The sequence below is a fragment of the Athene noctua genome, chromosome 2 (genome assembly GCF_965140245.1).
Source record: "Athene noctua chromosome 2, bAthNoc1.hap1.1, whole genome shotgun sequence".
Lineage (NCBI taxonomy): Eukaryota > Metazoa > Chordata > Aves > Strigiformes > Strigidae > Athene > Athene noctua.
In genome coordinates, this window is record NC_134038.1 from 152,180,814 (window position 1) to 152,204,187 (window position 23,374).

At 38.8% G+C, this 23,374-nt stretch overlaps 1 protein-coding gene across 13 annotated transcripts in view; it reads right to left on the reverse strand.

Moving 5' to 3' along the window:
• TRAK1 (trafficking kinesin protein 1) overlaps positions 1–23,374 on the reverse strand; it is a 136,499-nt gene that overhangs the window by 47,910 nt on the left and 65,215 nt on the right. For 6 of the 13 annotated variants that reach the window (XM_074900675.1, XM_074900673.1, XM_074900672.1 and 3 more), the window contains exon 3: positions 22,909–23,103. Coding sequence is in view for 10 of the 13 variants with exons in the window: in XM_074900673.1 (XP_074756774.1) it covers positions 22,909–23,103 (195 nt within the window). In the remaining 3 variants the exon portion in view is untranslated. Of the gene's footprint in view, positions 1–1,255; positions 1,525–7,584; positions 7,609–7,887; positions 8,051–9,299; positions 9,647–22,908; positions 23,104–23,374 lie in introns of those variants that run through there. The other 7 variants (XM_074900682.1, XM_074900681.1, XM_074900676.1 and 4 more) reach the window with 4 other exon arrangements.

Genomic DNA, 23,374 nt, shown 5'->3' on the forward strand with positions numbered 1-23,374 from the left:
CTGGATGAAAGGTAAAGTCAGCAGGAACAATAAGGACAGCACGATACATGTTTCCACAACAATTTAATCATTAAAAAAAATGGGAATCAAACATAAAACAATGTCTGTTGGCCTCTCTTGATAAGTTTCCTCCCCACCCACTCTCCAGTTTCAAAGTTTCCTTTTACCAGTATTCTCCCCAGCACCTTTCTATTTTGCACAGACATACAAGTTATCTCGGCTTCCTTCAGAGACCCACAACAGGAGAGATGGATACTTTATTGACGGAGTATGGCCGAAATCCAAGCGGAATATTTGATTCTGAGGAAGCCTTTACTGTAAAAAGTCCTATACAACAGGATTTAAAGAGCATGTTTTATCCACTGAGGCTCTGGACAAAGGAACTCTTTCCCATGAGGTGAAAAACAGTGTAAATTCACAGCAGAACATATTCTCTGTGCTAACAATCTTTCAAAGCATCCTTACACTAGCTTTATGGCCATGTATTTGGAAGTACCAGTTCTCTACCACAAACCTGCTATTTTAGAGCAAAATTAACAACATATGAAATAACATAAATGGTGCATTTAGCTTTTGGTACCCCAAGCCCTGAAAAAGACTGACAGACTGTCTGGAAGCAGCCCTTGAATGCGTACACTCTCTAAACAGCAGGTGCACAGGAGGATTTTCAATGCACATATATTCACACTTCCACCCTAATGGGCCAGTTGCCTGCAATACTGCAAACGTCCATTACTTCCACAAAGTATGACAAGACTTCTGAGTTGTTTGTTTGGTTGAAATGTTAAGTCACAAGACCCAAGACATGGATTACTTCTACCTATGTGCTTTCAAGTTCATGGATAAGCACAAAATTGTTGCCCTGTTCTTCTACTCATTTTTAGAAGTACCTGTTGGGAATGACAATGTAACATACAGTTTCATAACACACACACACACACACACAAGATGTACGTATAAAAATGCATTACAATTCCAAAGAAAGATAATTTCCCAAATCCAGTTTCATTATAAAAAAAAGGTATTGCATAGTCTACATCTGTTAAGCATGTATTTCTTCTTTTAAAAAGTGTACATAAATTAAGATTCATCCTATTCATATTAGTATTTTCTTAGTATTTCATCTGAATGTACTGGCTACACACTAAAATACTGTAAAGCATAGCAGACTTAAATCCACACACATCATTCAAATCACTTAAATGTTGCCATGTGCTACTACCATAAAAGTTTAAAACCAAAAGGTGAAAAGTACCTTCTTCCAAGATATCAAGGCTCTGCCTGTTAAAAGTGCATTCTCTCTTATTTTCCTTTTCATAGTCATATTCAAAGCTTTCCTCTTCATTTACTGACATTGCCAACGTTATCCCAGATAGACACAATATGATGCCTTAGTCTCACAGGAGACGGTAAGTCATTCCCTCGGAGGCTGTATTTCGGGGGAGAGCAAAGCAAGGTCTCCACAAAGCAGGATACCATCTTTCCTCACTCACATGCTCAGCCAGAGAGCTCCTGAGCGACTGAGTATTTGTCCTTATCACAACAGCTTTGTGTTGTACAGATGGGGTGGAGGAGGGAAGAGACCATCTGTCTAATAATTACTAGAAAATTTATGTCGTTCCTCATACCAGCTCTGAGGGTAGTCAATTTTTGCTCAACAGCTCCACTAGCGTATTTCAGACAAAGTGGGCGGGCTGAAAGACCCCTCCCCAGCACTCCTCACGTCATCGAGGTTCTCTCTCCTCTGCCCCGGCTCTTCCAAGTGAAGTGGTAGCTTCTCACAAGTGTCTCAGCCACACGGAAGTCTGAGCCAGCCTCCAACTGTCACACCTGGTGAAGGGTGTGCACCTTCACAGAGTTAAATCACTCTCAAGTTGCCTAACACTGCAAGTAACAGACTTCACAGGAGAAGTGAACAGCCTAAGCCTGTACACATGCACACGCCAAGCCCACCCAGCAGACAGATCTTGAAAGCTGCAGCAATTGTATAGTACGGTCTGACTGCAACATCCACCACACACTAAAACCACCGTGTGAATAATTAGACTGGGGGAAAGGGAGCTTTTTTTATTGCTTTTACTAAAAAAAGATTACACTTGAACAAAGCCTTTAAATGACATATCACATCAGCTGTCAAATATCATGTTTTCCACAGTCATCTTTACTCTTACTTATGTGCTGGGGAAAACGAAATATCTGAAGCCCACATATGGCACCCTAGCTCATTTTCAAGGGTGTACACATCTCTTGTCTGTTCAACAATGTGTTCAGACCTCTTGGTTTCCAACAGGTTGTGTCTGCTAAACGTGACTACATGCATAGGGCAGGTTAACTTTCTTATTTAACTTTTTGCAGCTATAGATATTTAATGTTTGCCAAGTTGCCTCTCTTACTTTCAACAGCAAATAGGTGCCCTTTGCTGCTTGCAGAAAGCATTCCTATCTGTGTCACAGGCAAAGCAGTTGCAGGAAAAGGGGGGGCACTGCAAGGCAAAGACAGCTATCATCCTCTGAGGGGATGTAACTGCTAGGGAGGGAGGGAGGGACACATTAAAACCAGCAGAACATAATAGTTGGGGTCATGTAGGAACAATTTCTCTACTACCCTTTAATTAGTAGTGTGAAAGTATAAAGTAGTATAAGATGGGAAGGAACTAATTTTATACAATCATGATGAATTACTCTGCTTTAAATTTTAAATTCTTGATATTTATATACAAACAATGTAACAATGTTTATATAAACAATAAGCAAAGTATATGAAATATATGTAAGTGCTTGCTAAGGAAAAGAACAACTCATTTCTGAATATGGAAAGATCTTGCTACTCAAACTTACCAATTTGACCTTTGACTGCCAAAATTTACAGCAATATTCAGCAGCAACAATAGCCCCAAGAACTCAGTTGGGGAAGAAAGAGTATTGCCCCTTTTTTCCATATCATGACATTAAAAGATAAAATTTTAATAATAATAATGTAATGGGGATTACTTCTAGCTTCTGACTCCTTAGAGCTTTTCTGTGTCTTAATTTTTCCCCTGTAACAGTGAATGAAAACTCTTTTTAATGAAAAAAATAAATCAGACAGTAAGAGTCTAAAGTACCTACTTGCCATCCAGTGTCAACTGACCACATTTTGGTTATAGCTAGAGAATGGAAATTCAGAGAGTAACCAAAACCATGAGACTCAGACATCTTTAAAAGAATGCAAGAAGCACCTTTTAAAGCTTAGGACAGAAAAGTCCACCCCTGCCAACCCTGTTGATTTTAAACTTGGTTTTAATATTGCTGACAAGTGTTCAATTATAGTTAACCAACTAGCTTATAATGGAGAGCAGGGCAGTGGGCAACACACTGAAAACATGCATGCTGCTGCCCAATATACATGACAATATAAGGAGAATAAATGAATAATCCCGCAAGCTGACTTCTGAACTGTGACTCATGACAACTCATGCTGCACAGGACTCTGATATTCAAAAGCTGAGAGAAAGATAAATGTTGCAATGCCTATTTTGATATATGATAAATACTGATGCAAATTCATAATGGGTGGAGAAGGAATGTGTACCGCACCCTCACGCTATCAGCTCATTTTTAATGTTATTGTGCATTAAGCCATTTACTAGTGCAGGAGTATTTACTTGGTAAAGACTAAGAGCCAGGTTTCCAACACATATCAAACAATAAGCAGCTGGGGAGGGGGGGGGGGGGGGGGGGGAAGGCTAAATTGTATACAGTTCTGAAAATATACATTCTAATCAGCAAAGATTCAAGAGGTATTTTTAATATTTCCTGTAAATACATACTCAGGGACTTAAAGAACGTACCACATTGAACATTCATTTTTATGGGTTGCCACTGCAAAGTAAATTTGGCATATTTCCTGCAGTAATGTTTCAGAATTAGTGGCTAAAGACATAACTCCCTTCAGGAAGCTTGCTAAGTGAGTTGCAATGCTTAAAGCTCACAGATGCACATTCCTCATGCGATGCTTGCACTAAAGTACAGACTGTCTCCAGTAACTTTGCAATCAAACAGGAAACACACAAACCGGGAGCTAGTTTGCGGAGGGTGAGGCTGGACACAATACAGACAAACCCTCATACCCTGACTCATTATTTCCAAGGAACTCCAATGCATTCAAATAATTTTAACCTTATCACTAAAAACATCTAGACTTTTGTACAATCGACCACGTTAATTTTGACCACGACTGACTAACAACAACGCTGCATTTAGAACAAAGATTCTCTGTAAGCAAACAAGTCCTAAAAACAGTGGCTGAAACGGCAGCATCCAGATTTAAAAACATGTGGATGAAGCAATGTGGGTGGTTTGGGGTGGGCTTTTCAGGGAGGGAGCTTAAATTGGTCTTTTTACACATGCTTTCTATTAAGATGTACAGTAAAGCCAAGTTAGATTGTTCTAATTTTTACAGGTTTTGCACATTTCCCACTCTTTCAAAATCCCACCCAAATTATCTGCTGTCACTCAACCAAACGGACAGCACCTTACTTTTGCAGAAAGGGAATGAAATGGAATGAAGCAGGAAAACACTTTTCTGGAAATTTAACAGCTGAGTAGAATAAAGAGGGAAAATACCTCTATATTGAAATAAGTGCCACATAAAGCCAACATACAAGCCGAAGTTGCTTAGATTTGACTGGATGAAGAATACAGCATCAATGGAGGAATAAAGAAAAAGAAGTTACATGGCAAAAAGCAGGAAACTAGGAAAATTATATCAATGATTACCTGAACATAAGCAAGGTTCAACCATATTTTCAAGTATGGAGGGAAAGGACATAGAAGCAAAACAAGAGCAACACTTTTAGCTGCATACCTATAGAGCAAGGGCTGTTTCAGAAATTGCATGCTACAAGCATTCAGAAGACTGTCATAGATTTAGGTAACATACCCACAGTCAGCATCCACTTAACATCCAGTTAACACCAGGGTTACTCTGACCACAGGGATGGAGACAAAAGGGGCTAATGTATAAGGGAGGCAATGACTCATCATAAATTCCCAACCATCAGTCAAGCTCCTACTGTAAGGGAGAAGGTGCCAAGGAAAGCATATTTTAAGTAAAAAAGTTGACTGTGCTACCCACAGAGCTGGCAGATATGTGTTTGCAAGGTTACCTGTAACTAAGGTTCACAGAGAAGGAACGTGGACAACCAAGAATTATCGAAGAGCTGCAGTAGGGAGTATGAAATATTTTTCCAATGCTAACTGAGAAGAGTGACTTAAAAAAAGGAAGGGAAAAAACAAAAAAAAGAGAACCAGGACAGTCTCACCAGTCTCACATCTGTAAAGGTGCACTAATATAAGCAAGGCAAGGATAAGTAATCATTCTTTAAGTGGCTGAGAGGTCAAGGAGAACAAGTATTAACATTGTTAATTATTGTTCAGCTAAAAAGAAAGGGAGCTTGCTGATAATTGTTTCCGTGGAGTGGAAAATAGAACAGAGGAGAGAAGCTCCAAACAGTAACTGCAAACAGAACACATAGTGAAAACATTTCAGTGTCAGTAAGAAGAAAATACAGGTAGGGTACAGCGAAGAGCAAAAGCAGGATAAGGGGTCCTGAAATGACTAAGAGAGTGAGATGAAGTTGCTCAGGCAAACATAAAAGGGGTTAGAAACTTTAGCAGGTGTGACAAACAGGGCACACAGTGTGACTGGCAGGGGAAAAAAGGAAAAGACATTGTCTTCTCCCCAAGAAATTGCCAAAACCCATGTCCAACAAAAGAAGGAAAGGGGGAACTGCACATACACAAAATTATTTGGAATTGTAGGCAATGAACATTCATTCAGGCATTAGTGTGGAGCTGTTCAGCTAGAACGAAATGAGTAATGGAAGAAACCACAAAAAAAAGTAGTTTGATCCAAAGTCAACCCGGATTTCTCCAGAAAGCATTGTTCATTCAGAGAATGAAAAATACTGGCCTAAGAAAGAGGCAGGGAGACAAGGTCATAGAGATTTCTGTGGGTATCTACTTATCTGTTTATTTAGTTGTTAGGGGGTGGTGGTGCATTTTTTTTCACCCAAGTTGCACTGTGTGCATTTTTTTAAGAATTTATTTCTCTCTTAAAAAAACCACCTAGATGAACTAGACTTTTATGCTGTTAGCTTTCATTGTAAGAGTCTACAAAACTTTCACCTTTTCATCTTTTATCATTGGTTCTGTCAATCTCAGTCTGCAGTGAAAACAACTACTTTTCTACCCGAGTACGCATCCAGCTCTTTCCCCCTCCCCATTCCACCCACACAATATATTTCAATAACGCCAAGTAAGGTGACAACTGTCACATATTATAAAACATTCTACATGAAAATGTATCTAAAAGCACAATGTGATAGTTGTTATTTCTAGAAGTTTCAATTTACTGCAATTTATTAGTTAACACCAGTGATTCAGAGTGTGACACTTTGCCTAATTCCATCTACTCATAACAAAAATAAACCCTGTAGAGGACCTTACAAAAAGGGATTAATTCATTATTCCAACACTATAAAATCTTGGTAAAGATTTATAAATTGTAAATTTTGAGCATTTGTTCATTTGCTTTTGTAAGTTATTACTGCCACTAAATGCAAGTTGAAGACAACACCATTACTATGTCGGTCCATATAGAAGTTCATTAAATCTAAGGTAACAGTGAAAGGCACTTCTTTACCTAAGTTAATAATAGCATTAAACCTTATATCCTGGTGTAATTTTAGAATGTCTTTTTCTTTGAAGACCGTGAAACCATATGCTGCTAAAATAATTATTAAAAAAAGGAAAACACATGGTCACATCTTTTAAATAGAAATCTGAGTCCCAGTGGCTCTGACAAAGAATATATGAATGATTTAATATGAAAAATAATTCTGTAAGATAATAACTTGTGAGGTTTTCTATTAGTTTCAGGGTACCTCTGACTCTCCTCCAATGTTTTATTTACCAAAAAAGGGTGAACTTTATGGGATTCACAATTGAAGGCACACATACATCTGAGCTCTGGAAAGTCCATGTTTAGCAGAGAAATAAGCTCTCTAACTATGCTTCATCTTGTCTTAAAATAGATATTCAAAACAGGTCAGCTGAGCTGCAACTGCCTATCACTCTCTACTGAATATAAAAAGAATCTCAGGCGAATGACTCTGGTATCGATGAATGCATGGTAGAAAAATCAAACATCAATCAAGAGACAGGCATCTCATAATATACCATCTGCTCCAAGTTTTTGAAAAAATTCCATTTTCTACTATAAAGATGCCTTTTGTCTCCCACTACAATTAGTATACCTTTCCCCATCAACAGGAGATGACAATACTACTTTAAACCCAAATTAGTATGACAGTATCGAGGGCCAAAGACTCTGCTTTCCACCACACCTCTTGAAACCTTTTCACACAGTTCAACTGGGAGAAGCAAAAGCAAGCTAAACCCCATGAAGTTCCATGAAACCCTATGACACTACCATTCACCTGAGAGACTGACAGGACTGGCAGCACTATCCTTCCATCACGTAAATGGTCATATTTCAATTTTAAGAAGTCAAAAATAATTTTTAAAAAGCATTATGCCTTACCTACTGGAAAGACTTTTCCCCATGAGACATTAAACCCTGCCTTCTCTTAGGGGAGAACTTCCCAAATACTTCCAAGAAGCCAGCCAGCCCATACTCTAGCTGACTCTGAAGGTCTCAGCTCATGGAAGAAGTATGCTGGGCGGGGGCTTAGCACTCACAAGAAAACTTGTAAGCCCAGAATCAGACCAACCACTACCACACTCACAAGGCCCTGATCCCACAAGGTATTTAAACGCTTGCCCGACACCTGTTGTTTATTCCATTACCGTGGAACTCTCATGGTTTCTCCAGTGCAGCACATACCTTAAGACAAAATCGATAAGCAGATCAGCTCTTAGCTCAGACATGCAGGCACGCCATACTTCCACATAATGACACTTTGACCAGACAAAGGACCATAAGAAAAGAACAATAAAAAGAAGACTATCTGTACTTAACCTGGGAAAAAATCAGCTACAGCTTTTCATGACAGTACAACTGTTCTATTTCTTAAGCTTCTAAAACCAGGCCAACTCAGCCTGTTACATCATGCAGATTAATCAGATGCTACAGTATTTACTAGGGTTAAACCTATAGGATAAGGGTTACATAATGGATTCAATCCAACTTAAAGTGGTCAGATCTTCCAAATAAATATGCACCTTTCCTCTTTGAACACCCGGCCAGGAATAATCAACTAAACGTAAGGGAAGTTCAAGCTTCTGAAATTGCATTCAGTTCTGAAATCTAGTACAGAGAAACAGATGGAGGCACACGTCACTCAAAAGACCATAAAAACCCATACAAATTTTGTCACACATATCTTTACTTTTCACATCCCCTCTGATATTGTTATCAAAGCACTATGAAATATCTTTGTATACTACAAAAGTACAACATCCTCCTGGGCCTACACTTACTCCTTTCTGATCTTTGCTTCACTCTGATCTTGAACTTGCCTTGTTTAAGCCAAGCCCTCCAACCAGAATAAAATCCATATACAACTACTGCTTTCCCAAAGGCTGCATGTTGTTTTAGAGGTTACCACTGAGTGCCATTAATTAGGAATCTCATTTTTTCCACTCTGCAGAGAGTAGCTTTAGCCATTCTTTATCCTTCCTCATGTGTCTTCTATCAGAAGTCGGATGAAAACATACAGTGCTCTGATAAAGAAATAATTGCCCAAGCAAACATTAAAAAATTGCAAGAGGCCCCAAAGACAGTGCTCACCACCAGAGTTTGTAATTTTTCCAATTCAAAAAGTTACCTTGCTCACTTGTAAGAAGCTACAGTTTTAAATGTCTTTCACAGACAAATAACCAGAGAGAAAACATGTACTGCCTATTAACATACACATATTGCCACATATTGGTAATGCAGAAAAACCACACATACCTAAAACTCAAACCCATACAGAATCTTACAGTAAGTGTATTTAAATTCTGCTCAATTATTATACATACAGTTAGCATTTCAAATACTTCTCCCCTTGCCCAAAGACTGCTCATATAATGCATACGCTCCTCTGCCACTCCCTTTGAAAAAGAGAAAGCTATACAGCTGAGTCTCTTGTAGCATGCTCACAAGAGATGCTGAGGTGCAACAGAGATGTGGGCAACTCCGCTACACCATGGTACTGCCTTTTTCAAGGCATTTCATTTTAAAACCATTAAATAATGATGCTCCAGTCTTACAAGCTCCAGATTCTACAACACAAAACTAGAAAAAATATTTACCATCTGTGCATTCTTCATAATACCAGTCCAGTTCGTAATAATCTGCTTCAATAAATTTCTGCATAGTCAGTATCCTTCAGCAACATAGACGAGATTTCACTTCTCTGCTAAGGTCAAGTGAAATGCAGCCATGCCTTCCTGCCTTTGCAAAATACCATACTGCAAGGAAGCTCACGGGAAGCTGAAAAAGAGCTGCACATCTTCAGCGAGCCTGCAACTAAAATAAAAGGGGGTTGTGGAGGGTGTATTTGGAAAAAATAAAAAGAAAATGAAAAATAGAAAAAGGATGCTGAAGGGAGAAGCAGATGCCCTGGCGGCTCCTCTAATAAAGAAGCTCTGCACAGGAGCCTTGGATGGGTGTTAACAAAATCATCCTATCAAAAGGCTGATGCGCTGACGTTGGGGACACACACCACCGCCTGGCTGTTTCTAACTCATTCCTTTCCTCCCTAGTCTCCCCATCTCTTTCAGTCTAACATGTTGCCATGGAGATGAGCTGGCTCCAGAAGCGATGCAGAGATGAGGAAAATGCATTTTGCTGTATCTGGCTTTGCAGACTAGAAGTACCCCTCCATACTGGAAACAAAAATCCTTGCTCAGAAAGATGATACAACTCTGCTGATTGCTCACTGAACAACAGCATCATGCCATTGCAATTCACTGGCTACATGCAGTACATCAATAATGAAAATCTAGTCCATTACTACTCTCCTCCATACAGCCTGATAAAAGCCTGCCTTCCCTATAGCAAATTAAACTACATTACTGCTTCTATTCTGGGCTGATAGAATAGAATCTTTATGCATCCTGTTATTGCAAGAGTGGCAAACAAAAAAATGAAAGAATCAGAAAAATCAGGAGAGCTATATATTTCCCCTTGCAATAAAGCTAATCTGCTTCCACTTTTGCCCTCTCCATGAACCAGTGACCTTTTTTTTTCCAAGCATCATAAGCTTCACAGCATCTAAGCTTCACAGTCAAAAACAAGGGGTTAGGATAAACTTTCACTACTCTATTCCTAAAAATGCTGATGGTTGTCACATGGAATAGCTTAATGTTCATGTTCATTGTTTTGAAAATGAAGGAAAATACTTTTGCAACACCCAATAAAATTGTGTTTAAGCTATTCGAACATAATCTGTCTGAAAAACAGATGGCATTAAATCATCAAACACAGCAATTCAAAAAGCATGTCTGAATATGTGCAGGTACAGTCAGCAAAGGGATTGACATCCATTTTGTTCATAACCGCCACATATTCTTCAAGCCCTTCTCCCCCTTTTGTAGGAAACTGTTTCTTCGTGACACCAGAAGAAGTATTGAGACAGATGAAGTTGCAACATACATTAGTAACACAAGGTAGGAGGCCATATTGGGTCTGACCAAGGAGGTGTCTGTCTAGCCAAAGACTCCCATCTACAAGAACAGCCATAAGTACGTACGGGAGAACTAACCAATACTTCACTCAACTGTCCTCTCAACTTCCAGTTTTTTCCACTTCAGAGACAGCCCAAGACAGATACAGTTTCTACTTTTAGCAATTCTTGAAGGGCTCATCCTGTCTGTTCTTGAGCCCATGTACATTTTTAGCACTTCCAACATCCTCTTGCAAGGAGTTCCACACCATCTACTATGCATGATATAAGAAACTCTCACCTTTTGCTTTGCAACTCACTTTTACTAACTTAATTCGATGTTTCCAGCTCTGGAAATCTGAACACTCAATTTATCCCTCCTTTCCAATCACTCAGATTTTGCAGGTTTCTATTAAGCTCACCATCACTCATGTCTTTTCTAGGTTGTTACCACTTACTCTACTCCTTGACTGGTACCACTTTGCTTTACTGTAACATAAATAGGTAAGTAATAGTCAAGCTATGCAGAGGAAAATACATCAGTTTCGTAACAACATTAGTATTTTAGCTTTACTGGTATAAAAAAATATCACTGCAGTAACTTTCAGCTTGGGAACTGCCACATCACTTTTATATATTGATAGCTGAAGCACAGATTAACAGATCTGTTCATGCATCCACCACATGTTTGTCAGTGGCAATTGCCTGTGTTATTCAAACAACTCCAAAGTTCCAGATCAGGGTCAAACTCAAATACACTTTTGTCTACAAGTACATTTCACCAGAAAAAAAAAACCAAACATGTTCCTAAGTCTGCAAATAAAAAAAAAAAAAAAAAATCACCGTGTTCATCCTACAATACAGTAACCTATTTGCCAATATGCACAAGATTCTCCTCTACTCAGCACTGGTGAGGCCATACCTGGTGTGTACTGTGTCCAGTTCTGGGTTCCCCAGTATAAGAGAGAGATGGACATACTGGAGAAAGTCCAACAAATGGTCGCAAAGATGAAGGTACCAGAGCATCCCTCCTGCGAGGAGAGGGTGAGAGAGCTGGGACTGTGCAGTCTGGAGAAGGATCAAGGAGGATCTCATCACCGTGTATAAATACCTGAAGGGAGGGCGCAGAGAGGATGAAGCCAGGCACTTTCCAGTGGCACCCAATGACAGGACCAGAGGTGACGGGCACAAACAAAAACCCAGGAAGCTGACAACGTGAGAAATTTTTTATTTTCAATATGAGGATGACTGAGCACTGACTGACACAGCTTGCTTTAGAGTGTCCTGCTTGAGTAGGAGGGTTGGACCAGATGACCTGCAGAAGTCACTTCCAACCTCAACCATTCTGTTATTCTGTGATTTTGTAGTTCAAGGGCCTCCACCCATTTACTTTGTTTAATTATCACAGACTAACATTCTTTGAATTTCTTTCATTATACAAAACACTTATTTTTAAGTTTCTAGACTGTAGGAACAAGGGCACATGGTTTCAGACCCCTGTGAACTTTGAAGATTCACAGAGACTGAAGTGCAAGAGCAAATACAATTCCCCCTTGCCCCTATGAGATATTCTTTGCTGGGCAGCAAACTGCAGCCCATGTGTCTAAACAACTGGTTTTGTTCAGCTTTATTCTTAATGTCTCTGTCCATTCTCCTCCCTGAGCCAGCATAAGCCACCTGGGGCCAAGGCCTGTTCTCCTGCAGTCAGTCTCCAGCTGAGGCAATCCAGTATTTGTCCACCAACAATAACTGAAGTACAACTGAGCTGGTATAATACCCAAGTAAAATAAGTCAACCTGCTCTAGGCTGGAAGACCTGCCATTCTTGGCAGACTAACTCAAAAGAAAGCAGCACAGCCTTAATCAAGGCACCACCACAGTTGCTGGCACTCCCTCCCTCCCTGTTTACAGGGTGCCAAAATGCAAAGTCAACAAGAATTGAACAGCTTGCACCTGAGCTTTGGCTACCAGGATGAAGGCTGTTGTATTCAGCTCTGCCCCTCCATACCCACCACAGGCCAGAAAATATTAATGCCCTATTAGCTTCTAGCCTTACACAGATAAAAACCACAAAAAATCATTCTTATTTTCCCACAGAGGGGACAGAAGTTATCCCAGCCATTGCTTTTACATCAAGCTAACCTTAGCCCTCTTGAAACGAAAAGGCACACTGAGATAACAAGGGTCTGAAAAACAAGACTTACTTGCATTTTGACAGAGATCATGTTATTTTTGTTATGCCCAATACTCATGTGAAAGCAATACAGTAAGTGTACATGAACTTCAGGCTAGTAAATCACAAAGGATTATATAAATGCCACTAAAAGCCTTTGGACATGCAAAGGTCATACAGTTATCTTTTTCAAAAAATGCTGTATTTTGAATAGTACGAGCATTTTTGCCAAATACGATCATTCTGCCCTAATACTGTGCCATCTTGACCAGGGACTCCAGCCCTAGCTCAGTCTTGCAGAATTTCAGTTATGCATACTCACAAGGCAAGAACTGCACATGCTATTAAATGCAATTAAGACTACACTATTAAAATACAGTCAGAGAAAAATAAAGGTTCCTATGGCAACATTAACTCAATTGCTCTGCATACAAGCTATTTGTTCCACTTGTATTATTTTTGTCCAAAAGGTAGTTTCAGCCTGGTAATGCTATTAAACAAGCATTTAAAATATAAAGAATGAACACCAGCTACCAGCTTAAATTACTGCAAGGACTCTCTCCTTTTTATTTCATGACATTTTAAACGAAGGAAGTCTTCAACATGCTAGAATTTTCTTCTCATTGTCCTCCCCCCCTGCACACACACCCCCTTTCAATGAGACAAGATAAAAATAGTTCGGGGGGGGGTGGGGTGGGGGGGTGGGGTGTTGGGTTTTTTAATTTATTGGTATTTTTCTATCAATCTGACTGAAACATACTGGTGTAATCCAGAAAGGCATTATTTTTCTGTGAAGAAAATCAACTTGTGTGGTCAAATGATTACAGAACTCCTCAAGAGACTTGGAAAAATGGCTAAGTGTATGATCTTCCCACCAAGAAAACAGAAACCCTGGACAGACAGAATACTATATATCCAGGGATCCACATGAAGGCATCCCTTCAATTATATGAGAAATTGTAGCTCTATAAAGTGGGAGCTGGAAGGGTTGTCATGTTGAACATTAAAGTCTGACTAGGCCAACAAAGCAGTTGCATGCTTGCAGAACCTACTTTCAACCTCTGCAGCCCTATTTTTCCTTCCTACAGCTCTATATCAGATTCATCTTACATAAACAGTACATTTTTCTGGTGGATTGCTTCTACAAACACTGAACCTCTGTGTACTCAAATCTCCACATTACACTACATTTGGCTTGGGCATTACTGCGTTACTTGCTTAAAATTTCATACAAAACAAAGTTGTGAAAGATTTTGGGTAATAGATTTGTGACTATAAGGGAATTGCTTTTTCCTGTTCCAAAGCTAAATGCAGTTATATACATTCCCTTCCAGCTGCTAGATTTTGTTCTATTTTTCTATGTTTAATTTTAAAGAAAACAAAAAACTCACTTTTATTTGTTCTCCACAGAACAAAATATACAGACTGATAAAGAATTCCAATAGCCAATTCTCATTAGCTAGACTGAGCACTCCTTAAGTTTGCAATTACAAAGGGGTTTTATTAAGCAGGAAAGCTGGCTGGAAAAGCTCACAAGCCCTCTCCTCCTTCCTTTTTGCTGGAATAAATCGATGCCATAGGTCAACATTAAACTGTTCTGCCTAAATTAGCCAGGTCATAAAAATCACACAAACCCTTCTCCTTGTTTGAAGAGAATTTTTGACAAAGATAATTTCAATTACCCTACTTATAAACATGGCCTCTCAAGAAAGTTGTAGCAGCACACTCAAGAATGCAGTGAACCATGTTGCTAGGGTGCAAAGCAGCAGCAAGTCATGTCTGCTGGCAAATGAAGTATTCAAAGAATGTCATTACATAGTATGTCACTATAAATCATGCATATTCCCATGCTTAGTCATTCTCAGCTTTCTTTTCCAAACCTTTTCCAACTCCAGGAGGATCCTCTGAAACTGAACACTGGAGCTGGATAGACTATTTCCATGGCAGCTGCCATAGCGTACTACCTCCCATTTGATTAACTCTGGGTCACATTTCTTCTCTCGGCTACAGCATCACATCAGGATGTTCAGATAATTAAACACCATATCCTTTCACTATTTTCTACAGTTGCCACCACTCAGGATAAAGTTGCCCATCCCATTAACACTGTCTGGTGCCCTTTTTTCAGAGTAGCATCTGTACGATCCACCACTATGCAATACATATTGTTAATAGTCAGGCGTTGCTACAATACTTACTTTGCAAACTGACATTTTTTAACTGACTTGAAAATCAGTTAGGCTTTTAAATATATTTGATTTCCTTTTTAAAGATCTTTAAGTTTCTTTTTTTTTAAGGACAGGCTGGCATACTGTTATTTCTAAATTGGGATCTCATTTACTGAAGAGTTACTGGTGTTTCAACTTCTAAACCAACAGTTAACAGGAGTCATCCTGTGACTGGACATTTAGGAAGAGCAAACAGCTGTAACTTAGGTCACAGATCTCTTCCAGTGTAGTCATTTCACTTAGCAAGACACACTGTGGCCTGCTTAACTTGAAAAATGTGGACCCAGAGCAGTGAAAACATTGTATCAGCAGTTTTCAGAATCGGTATTTAGAAAAATGAGATCCTGTCTATGTCTCTTATCCTCCCTGGTGCTGCACAACCTACTGAGTTCCTCTCTTAACTCCTCCACTTGGTGATGGCTCTTCAACAGCAGCACACTTCCTGCACAGAAGGTGGCCATCTCCCCCCACCTCTGGGGAGAAGCCCTAGGCACTCCCCACAGACTGGGCCTTGCAGGGCCGCATCTACCATCTGAAGCTCTGTCTGGGTTGAAATCTCTTCTCTAGTAGGAACAGGTGCTCCAAACCCTGTGACACATCACCATCACATCTGAAGGTTTAGGCCGTTCTGAATGCAGCTGAGGACCCCTTCTTTGAACCCTTCCACACAAACTGCTGCATCAGTTGGCTGTCCTCTGGGAGCTGTGCTCCAGACCTGCCTGTTCCATAGGGCTCTCCCAAGCAACAGCTAAAAACCCCTAATCAGCAGCAGCTGCAACGAAGGCTCCAAGCACCCTTGGATCAAGGGCAGCGACAGCTTCTCAGAGGCCACCAGAGCTTCCTCAGGCCCATATCCCTGTGGCTCTCCTTACCTGGCAGCAGCAGGCACCCTCAAGTTTCTCAAGAGGGTTCCCAGGATGACCCTGGGCCCTGTCCCCATCAGCTGCCAAGGCAGAACCCAAACTCTTGGGCAAACTGCTGTAACTGTTCACTGCCTCTGGTAGCTGTGCTCAGTGAGCCGTGCTCTAGGCCTGGCTCTTACAAAGAGCTCTCCCTAGTCACCAGCTAAAAGTGTGCTTGACTTTCCCTAATCTGAGGATAGGGAGATAGAATGTCACTTTGCTGTATCATACATTTGTGCAGCACATTTTAGACTGGCTTAAAGGCACTGTGCCTCAAGAGTTTAATGAGACTGGTGAGATGACATCTGATTTATTTGATCATGCTGTAAGGTTAGATCGTTATTTTGTTAATTTGGTAAGGACTGGCTTGGTCTTTCATCTGAAGCATACGAAGAAAATAACGACAAAAATGTGCTTTGGAGTTTCAAAATATAAAAGAACAGATGCAGCCCTAATACACTATTCAGCCCCTCCCGAAAGGTATCCTCATCCAAGTGTGAAGACTCCATTTCCCACTGTCAGCTGAATGTTAAGAACTAATTCTCTGCATCGCCTATCCCAGGTTATAGCTTAAGTCCCCCCTGTCAGGTTGCTAATAAATTAAAATGATTGGATATTTAAATATTCATCTTTCTACCAACCAATATCTTCAAAAATTAATTAAAAATGAGGGCTAAGTAGCCTTGTGTCCATGCTCTTGAGTGACGCTGCCCAGCAGATTCTGTGACTGCCAGTCTTTGTGTTTGAGGATCAGACTAAAGCTCTCAAAAAGCCACAGGAAGGCAGAAAAATCTGCTCTAATAAGCCACAGCAGGGGTCCTTGTTGATTCTTATCCTGTATGGATCAACACAGAGGGAAATTCATCACATTTCAACCAGCATCAATCTTATGCAGCCCAAAAACTGCAAGGACACTTTTCATAAGTCATCCAGAAACTAAATGACCTTGCTTAATTTCTCAGATTTCAAACCTCACATGTTCATACAGAATCATTACAACAACATCATTCAGTGTGTACGACTTATGAAGCTTAACAAAATACTATTAAGAGTCAAAAAGCAAGATTTTAAAATTCTAAGCAAAACCCTTGTTGTCAAGTCACCTGAATTCCTGTCAAAATCGGTGAGTTGTATAAAAGGAATCCCACAGAAATTAAATAGCCAACTGCTATCAGTATTTTGCCTAAAAGTTTTGATGTAGGTTGTGGACGAAAGGATGCAGATATTTCCTTGGCACATAGTTTTCCTTCCCACTACAGAGGAATTGACTTAAGTTACACTAGGCAAGACCACCATTCCTGTTGTTTTATCTTATGAAACACATCCTGCATTCCATGAAAACAAGTTTAGGCAGTAAAACATGGAAATGGCAGAACATTACTGGCCTCAGCATGATAAGGCTGCAGCATTTTGGAGACATTTTTACTTAAATAAAGCTTGCATTCACAGTGAAAAGAGGATTGAGGTACCCAAAATTCTAATAACAATAATGGAACAGTCTTCGTTAGTGTAAAATACCAAGAAAGCAACAAAGTTTTTTCAGAAATCAGTGCTTTGCAATTGTAAAGATTAAAGTGTCATCCAAGTATCATAAAAAATTTAAGAAATTTGAAGGTGGCATCGAAGAAGTTATTTTAGCTCATTTTATAGCTCTGTAGCATTATTATCCTTGATTTATCTTGTATTACAACTTACACAACATCTATATAAGCCTACAATAGAACAGAACTAGTAAGCAAAAACACAATTCATTTGAATACTAAGAAAAGCTAGTTTGTAAATTTGGTTTACTGACAGAGAACAGAGAGGTACTCAATGAAGAACCTAGGTTTTCAGCAATTACTGAAATCACCATATGCACACACATATCCATATCCCTCAAAAATCTCATTGCTTGTCTGTTTTAATAGGTCATATCTTAATTTAGCTGTAACCACTACAGATGGTTAGAAGATTAAGCAGAACAAGTTCAGTAGACTGGAGAACCAGAAAAGAGTCAATATTAAGTGTACATCACTGGCATACAGCACTCAGGCATCCAAGACAGGAATGTAGCATAAACACTTGCCCTGTATGTGTAAAAACATTTTGAATGACAAGTCTTGCTAGTCTGGAACTCAGTAACCAAACTAGTTTAATTTATAGTTTCTTATTACACACAAGCTGCAGAAGATACTTCATTTTACTGAAGGTCTTCCCAGACCACAATGGCTTCCCTACCCTATTTTTGCCTTGGAATTTCTCTCTTCGTTCATCCACCCTTGTGCTTAGCCTTTTAGTACATGTTCAATGCTTGTTTTCATATTTTAAGAAGAAATAATAAAATACAAGAACAGATGGCATTTTGTAAATATCAAGTTACTTTTGAGAACAGTTGTACTCCATGCATCCTTTACAGTAGGGTTTAATATGTCGTTATGCTGTATTAAAGATGGATGCACAAACCCAAGCAGACCTAAAGAAGCATCAACAAAACACAGGAACTGAAATGGAGATGTCCATTAAGACAGCAACCCTATTAAAAGCATTTACACTCTTCATTTTGCAATACAGAAAATATAATTTCTCTTTTCACTTAAAAAAGATTGGCTATTTTTCTAAATCCAAGTGTTCCCTTGCAACATGCTTCCTATGGTAAAAAGGAAACTCAGCTCTCTCTGCTCCCTGAAACAGTAGTACCTGTTCAGTCACAGTGAAACAAGTGTGTGTGAGTATTAGTAGCTACTAATCTACTTTTTATCTGAAAATACATCTGTATACTTTAAAAGCTTGATAATACACTACACCAAACACTCATCAGCTCTTCACAAAATGACATCATTTCAGTGCTTCTACTTTAAAGGATAGCAATGCAACTGCCAGTTACCTTATATGCTGAATCACTCCTGGAAATAATAATTCTCATGGATTCTCTCATGGGAGCAAATGCAAACACAGATGAACTCAAACTAGAGAATACTGTCACTACAAGTGATTTAGATTCTTTCACAGGTAATGGTCTTTGGAGACACCTGAATCTATCCAAACCACCACAGTGCCTCTCTTACTAAATATAAATATATCATTCAAAAAATAAAAATCACAAATAGGTGACCTGTTTTACATATGGATAACGAGAACTAATTCTAGAATGTGCAATGGGTATACATGAACATGTAAGTGCACATGTCTAATACAGAAATCATGTACTCTTAATTCATATACAAATTACATTTGAAACAGCAAATAACTTCTTTGGAAGCACAATTCTCAGAGAGAATCCATGGAGAATTAGAGCACTGTTTTCTGAGTGCAGCTTAAAATTTTGGTTTGGGGTTGCAAATCTATTAGAGCCTTTTACATAACCTTTTTGACAAACGAGTTTTCTCCCTTTTGTGTACGCATTCTAAAGCGGGAACAAATGAAGACAATAGCACAGTTTAAAAGATATTTATTTTCAGGATCAGTTTGCTTACTAGGCTTAAGATGGTCACATTTTTTGATCAGTTTCAGGGCGCTTTACAAGTCTTAACCAAAAAAGCGTTTGAGGAATTATTTTCATTTTGAGTAGAGATTTTAAAATGTGGTCACTATATTTTAAGCTTCTTTCCAAATGATAACCACAAATCCAATTGTACATCGATACACGTATACTATATATTTATTATATATGCATATATACACACACTTTTTTAAAAATACATATACATATTTAAAACAACCCACTTCCCTCTGTGGGCCTTGAAATATTTTTAAATAATCCAGTACTAAGGCTCAAAGGTTCAGACATCTATCTTGTTCAAACCTTACAAAATGAGTTGGGACAGAGCTAGAAATATGGATCACAATCAAGACAGGGGTTAAAGAGTCACTGAGTTTGGTAACTGGCCACAAATATGTTCAAAACGTACAGCAGAAGAAAGGAAAAAAGCTGATCTCAATTACCACCCTCCAAAATCAACCTCCACTACTTGTGGATGGGAGGGCGGGAATTCATTTACAACCAGTGGAAAAACAGAAGCATTTCCCTTCCCTAATTCCCTTTGTTCAAAATAGGTACCCAAACATCATTAAAACAATGGTACAATGCAAGACTATCAGTATTGCCTTACCATTCAGACTATTTCCAACCTAAGTAGTTACATTTTAACTGGTGTGGTGAAGGGTTATAAAATGCTGCCCTCCCTGATAAGCTGTCTCCCTACACAACAGAAAGCCTTACAAAAGACATGGTATTTACATATATTAACAATGCACAATATTTACATATATTAAAATATGCACAGGCATCCCCCTTGCTGTCAAGTATTTCTTAGTCTGTGAGCATTTCCTGAATAAAGCCACAACATACCCTTCCCTCCCTCACTTAACTATTCATGTTACATCCTGGTCTCAACGCTGATCGACACTACAACACCAGAAATCATAAGCAATCAAAGACTTAATTTCACACCTAAAAATATTCTGCACTAGCTCAAGTTTCAATATCATTTTAATTATCTTTGAGCATCTCTAAGAAGCTTGAAGTAGGTACAGCAACCTGTATGTGTAGTGCATTTTAATTCTGATAAAAGATTTATTTTGCAGCAAATCCTTTTGTGTTGCAGCAAAATCGAGATGAATTCTTCCTTTAGTTAAAGACACTTTGACAGATCATGAAATTTCTTTTTTGTTATTTATTAAACTACATCCATAGAATTCTTAGCCCACAAGGCTACTGTTTAGAAAACAGCATAATTTTGTAAGAGTATATTAAAACTTTCCAATAAACAAGTTACAGTATTTGCTCACCCCCTCGTTGAGATTTTTAAAACAAACTGAACAGGTACAGGAGTCCCTTAATTGCAGCACTGAAAATGAATCACTGTGCAAGTAGCCACACCCTGAAAAACACTGTCCATAGTGATGGTGGTACAATTCACAGGACTCTTCTACTAGCTTACTTACAATAACATTTTGATAGTTAATTTTTCCATAAACCAATATGTACAATCAATGTCAAAACTTCCAAACATGCCAAAGTTTTATGATCTTGCACTCTCATGTATAGATGCATTATATGACTTGTTTACAATAACTGAACAAGGGTAAAGTCAAGAGATCTCAGCTTCCAGGATATCAGTCTAAGGCTCAATCCAAATTTGGTTAAACTTCTTAAACTACTATCTACACTCAATGTCTGCATGTGAGTAGTAAGGAATAAACTTTTGTTTATGGAAGTTCTCCTTGCTTGGTTCCTCTTACTTAAGCAGTTATTTCCAATGAAAGCAGAAAACATATGCTGTGGCTGAGACTACACTCAAATTTTTTCATTCAAGCCAGATTATTTGATGAAATCTCCAATCACATCAACTTGGTAAAGTTGCAGTTATTATGCTTGTTAGCTACAAACTGAATAAAATTGTTCTGGGCTGCTACTGCTATCTGTTTCCTCTGTTATATGTAGCTTCATTTTGTATCCATCTTCAATAGTCATGCACTATTGCAAGTGACATACCCCACCAGAATCTCAGCTGAGAGAGTTAAGATGCTTCCACATGGATTTTTTACTTCCTTGCCCCACTAGCAAAACATCTTTCCCATGGTTACTGCAACAGTTCACCCACATAAACAATCTTATTCATGAGACAGGACTAATCCAGTTACTAAAGACTCTGGAAAACTGACATTTCAAAACATTTCTTTAAGCCAACTTTGGCCATCATTATAATAGCACTAATGAACTGATAGAAAAAAACGAGTACAACTGATTCCATAAATCAGCTTCAGCTTGCCTCCCCTCACTTCCCACTGGTTTTGTGTGACTGGGGGGAGGTGGAGAGCATATGTAAACTCTGTCTACTAAAATACTTAATGCCTTCTATTGAAGCACTCAAGTTAGAAATTCAGGTTCTTCATATTCTTAATTCTTTTCTTCACCAGCCTTGCTCCATACAAAGTGAATTGTCCAGGTGCTTCAAAATGCAATGAAGCCATCTTTGCAAAGGTTTGTGTTGAGCCCTGTAACTCATCCCTTCTGAACTCCACAGTGCCTCAGTAAGCCTACCTAAATCTGTCTACAGAAATCTAAGTAAATCCACTACTGTGTAAGTCTAACTGCTATATCTTTAGCATATAACCTATTGGTTTGATGCTCTGCAGGCTATTTTAACATGCAACACATTCAGAAGAGCTACAAAATTGCATCTTCACACAAAACCACAGAGGAGAAAAAGAAAAAAAGAAGACTCATTTAATCATAAACTACACGATAAATCTGCAACTAGAGGATGAATCACAGCTTCTCTAACTGCACAGCTATGTCAATACACACAGTGGAAGAACCCAGAGAGACATGAATCCATTCACCATGATAAAGGCATCTAAAGGCTCAAAGAGAAGACTGAAAAAACAAGAAGGTCATAACTCTACATGCTTTCCCTCCAGGCACAAAAGGTACCTTTTTTCCAATAGTATGATCAGGACCAAAAGAAAGAATGAAGAGACAACCCATCTCAACCCAACACTTAAGAGCTTGGTTCTTCACAAGTCATTCCTAGAAGCTTAATCTGCAGAAAAATTATTTGATGCCATGCTGTGATGCTGGCACACAGTGCCATCAGACAACAGTGCAATGTGTCAGAGAACACGTTCAAAAAAAGCAAATATGGAAGCAGGTCTAAGCTTTCTATGTTGTATAGATACAGAAATTTCAGTCTCTTGCCAGAGAAATCACAAACAAAAAGAAGTATTTTAGTTTCACCAATATTTGATAATGTGGAGAGGTTATGCATAAATTACAAATGCAACCACTGTCCTTGATTAAATGTTTCCTTTGTTTTCTATCTACAACAAACTTGAAGACCAAAGCAATAAATCACAGTTCTCTTGCTTTCCACAGCTGTAACAATATTGCAGAGATACTTCAGAGAATGTAACAAAAATATCATTATTTTATTTGTTCCTCAGTATTATTTCTGAATTTTACACTTACGGAAGTATTTCAAGGTCTCTTCTATTTGTTCAGTTGTTAAGTCAATATTCGCATCAGGGGAAATGAGAGGTGTATGAAGCCAGTCGTCGTGGTCATAACCATAGATTGTATCTGCTCTTAGCTTATAATGAGGCAGCTGCTCTTCCAGTAGACTGATGATTTCAACTTCAGGAAGATTGGTACTATTGCACACATCTGGTAAAAGAAAGAGGACAGTCTTAGTTACTTTAAATTGAGTACCATACATACAAGCTAGCAAAGGTATCAGTTTGGTTTGATATCAGCAACAGTTTTCTACCTGTAAAGAACAGCTAAATACTAATTGGTTTAGAAGGTATGACTAGCATGAATTATCCCAAAAAAGGATATTTACCAGCAGAAAATACAAGCGCGTGCTCTTAGGGGCAAAAAGACCAACCTCTAGAAGCAAGTACTTGTCTATTGAAGAACAAGGGAGGTGGAAATA